Below are 3,149 nucleotides of genomic sequence, written 5' to 3'. Positions count from 1 at the left end.
GCCTATCTATCTCTCACATATTTATCCGCGGGTCCGAATTTTCTCTCTACGGCCCTGATTTGTGCAGAAATTTTAATGTTTCTCAATTTAAGCGAGATAATTTTTTTCTCCCTGATGGTCGACTGATTCTTGCTGGACTTTTCGACGAACAGAACTATTATCAGTTGATTAAACATACCCTTTAAAAAGTTTTCAACAGGAGAACAATTATTTTATTTCGAAACTTAGTTCTTGTATTTGCACGCAAAAATATTTTACCTAAACAAACAAGGACAATTATGTTTAATTATAACAACAGCTGAAATGTCAATTTAATTCCCCGCCTTTTATTTTAGAATACTTTGGTGTTTCATGAGTTTTAGAATTGAAAATGCAAAGTGTTAGTGTTAAAAATAATACAATTATTACATTTTAATATTTACATACAGTAACTGAGGCTTTGCTACATGATTTGTATATAAACCCATCGAATAAAAGCGTGCACTCCCGCAACACTCCACATAGCTGAAATCCCTATAAACCATAATACAATATATGTATAAGAAAAGAAATTTAATTAAACATTAAACAAATTCTCTTTGTTTTTGTTCTTTCATAAACCACAAGCGAATTTTTTTCTAGCATGAGTAGGGTATTAGTGTAATAAGAAGTTTTAATATGTTTACTCAAAATCAGCGATATCTTCATTTTATTATATACTTTCATGTTGAATTTAACTAAAACCGATTTTAACTACTACAGGATAAAAATGTAGCGCAGACATTGCGTTATTCCCAATTTTTCTTCCGTTGCCAACTGCTCACTTGTTTAAAATGATGCAGCTTGGTATTATTTTCGTTAGTTGAGTTACTAGTTATTTAGGCTCAAGATTTAATTTATGGAGTATGTTTTGCAATTAGTTAAATGAATTACTTTAAACATGATTGTTTTTCCATATTTTTGATTTTTTTCATTTAGCAAATGCCACTAAATTTTATTTATTTTTTTTTAATTCTCTACTCGCATTTGCTTTTCACTGTCAGCATTATTTGATTCGTTTGTCGTATCAGATAAAGAGCACTTATAAATACTGCATTCGATCTGAAATAAAGAAAACGAAACAAGTTAGAGGTTTTTGTAATAAATAATGTTTTACTTGGTGCCGTTAGTTAAAATTAAAGGAACAATGAAGGAACAAGTCTATCTCAATATTCTCCAAACAAATTTTCTGATCTTTGGAGACAAAAGCGCATACCCTGAGGAAGAAGTTGTTTGCCAATAGGACCGAGATCCAAAGAATTTAGAAAACATTCGACACCACTGGCTGTTTCAGTAAAATTTTCACGTAATGCCGTGGCCAACGCCATCGAAAAATTTTGCACTGTGGTCAAGAGAGGATTGTCATAGCACGGGTAAGCTCCGCGTAAATCGGAAGAGCTTTGGATGCGAGTAAAATTAGAATGGGTTAATATTCCAAGCGAAATTATAGAAAACTCAGTAGAGAGCATCCTCGGACGTATCGCAATTAAAAGCAATGAAGTCTCCACAATCCTGTTGGTATCAACCTTCAAAAATCTCAAAACAGGAAATTTCAAAACTTAGTGAATACAGTTGCCTCACGTTTTTGCTGTAAATCGCTTGTTTCTTGTTAAAGAATAGCTTTTCTGTATACTAGGTTTTATTTATTGGATAGTGAAGACCAATTTCTGAAAATTGCAAAGCAATCCGCTTATTATTAAAAAAATTATACTATAATAAAATGTTGTTTTTGGTTTTGTTGTTGTAGCAGCTACTACAACAACAACAAAATTTTATTACTTGCATGCACTCGGTTTTGGTCGCCAGTGTATGTACATATCTAATAAGGGCAGTCAATGTGCCTTGTGATGACATCATAATTTGCTCGATAAGCGCTCCTACATGCACTCATAAAATTTGATAAGAAGTAAGTATTTAAATAATAATAGCTAATAACGTTTTATACAATAAACATTCCTGATGTGTTTCTATTTTACCGTCAATCAACTTGTACAATAATACTTACTGTCCTTCTTTAAAATACTCTTTTAACGTTGTGCTGAACTTTTTGGAGTATTTTACAAATTCCTTTTTGCGCTGCTCGACAGCTTGTTTGCCTGTGACACCGGGTATAAACGAGCCAATTTCATTAACGACATCTAGTAGCTTTTTTATTGCGCTGGCGATTTCTCTAAAATATCAGTAAAATAAACAAATTAGTGTTTTGAGAATATACTTATTTTAACTTATGCGCACTTAATGGTCTCCAAAAAGGCTTTGCGATCGGTAATCTCATCTGGAATTCGACTGAGTATAACTTTGAGCGCAACCGATTTGCGATTCAATTCTTGGAATGGTTCTTCAGTTCTTGTAAGACGATATTCATTTACTGCAAAAACGTAATCAATTAGTAAACAATCGAATCAATTCAAATGTTATTTTAACTTACGATCCGCATCCGCTATGTTGCCTTGTAAACGCAGCACTGCCTCATTGAGATTAACATTCAGTTCTGCGCGACGTATAATGGCCGCCACGAGGTCATAACACAAACCTGGATTATTTTGTTCACATTTCATTATGGCTGAACGCAGCGACTGTGCTGCGCCCACATCTCGGCGTTCCAACTGCAAGCAAGACAGGGCAAAAATTATATTATACAAATTAACTTATATTTATTAGATAGAATTAGCTGTGAAATACAAATTGGCTGCAGATCTAATTGCAGCATGAGACATTCCACTTGCATTTCCACTCCATCAAACTCACAAACCTTGGCGAATATTGGCCTCAGCAATACTGGAAAAATCAGTGAAGACGTTGGTGTATCTCCACCCATTGTCATTTTCAAAGAATTCCTACGCTGTTTTTTCTTTGTGAGACTTTTTATAATATTCCAATAATTTAATATTTAACACGGAAGAACAAAAATCCACAGAAAAATAAAATAGCGAAAACGAATTCCAATAAAGATAGCAGCACAGTATAGATAGGGTTCGAACGATACTATCGACATTGAGTAAGTATCGATACTGAGGGTATAAAAATGAGTACTTTAATACTCGATACCTTAATTGGTGATTTTACTTTAGATTACTATCATTTAATTTTGTCCATCACATAAAATAAACTGAAATTTCGTGTAGTCTGTT

General features: G+C 33.2%; 1 protein-coding gene across 1 annotated transcript; it reads right to left on the bottom strand.

Moving 5' to 3' along the window:
- Nucleotides 1-306: 306 nt before the first annotated feature.
- On the bottom strand, nucleotides 307-2,998 carry LOC118744523 (programmed cell death protein 10). Its single transcript, XM_036477583.1, has 5 exons — nucleotides 2,771-2,998; nucleotides 2,447-2,624; nucleotides 2,254-2,386; nucleotides 2,024-2,188; nucleotides 307-1,080 (listed from the first exon to the last, which is right to left on the bottom strand). The coding sequence occupies exons 1-5, from the start codon at nucleotides 2,840-2,842 to the stop codon at nucleotides 996-998; spliced, it is 633 nt and encodes a 210-aa protein (XP_036333476.1). The 5' UTR covers nucleotides 2,843-2,998; the 3' UTR covers nucleotides 307-995.
- Nucleotides 2,999-3,149: the final 151 nt, after the last annotated feature.

This window comes from Rhagoletis pomonella, unplaced genomic scaffold (assembly GCF_013731165.1).
Source record: "Rhagoletis pomonella isolate Grant_MI unplaced genomic scaffold, Rhpom_1.0 Rhpom_scaffold_00001, whole genome shotgun sequence".
Lineage (NCBI taxonomy): Eukaryota > Metazoa > Arthropoda > Insecta > Diptera > Tephritidae > Rhagoletis > Rhagoletis pomonella.
This window is presented reverse-complemented; position numbering and strand designations above follow the sequence as displayed.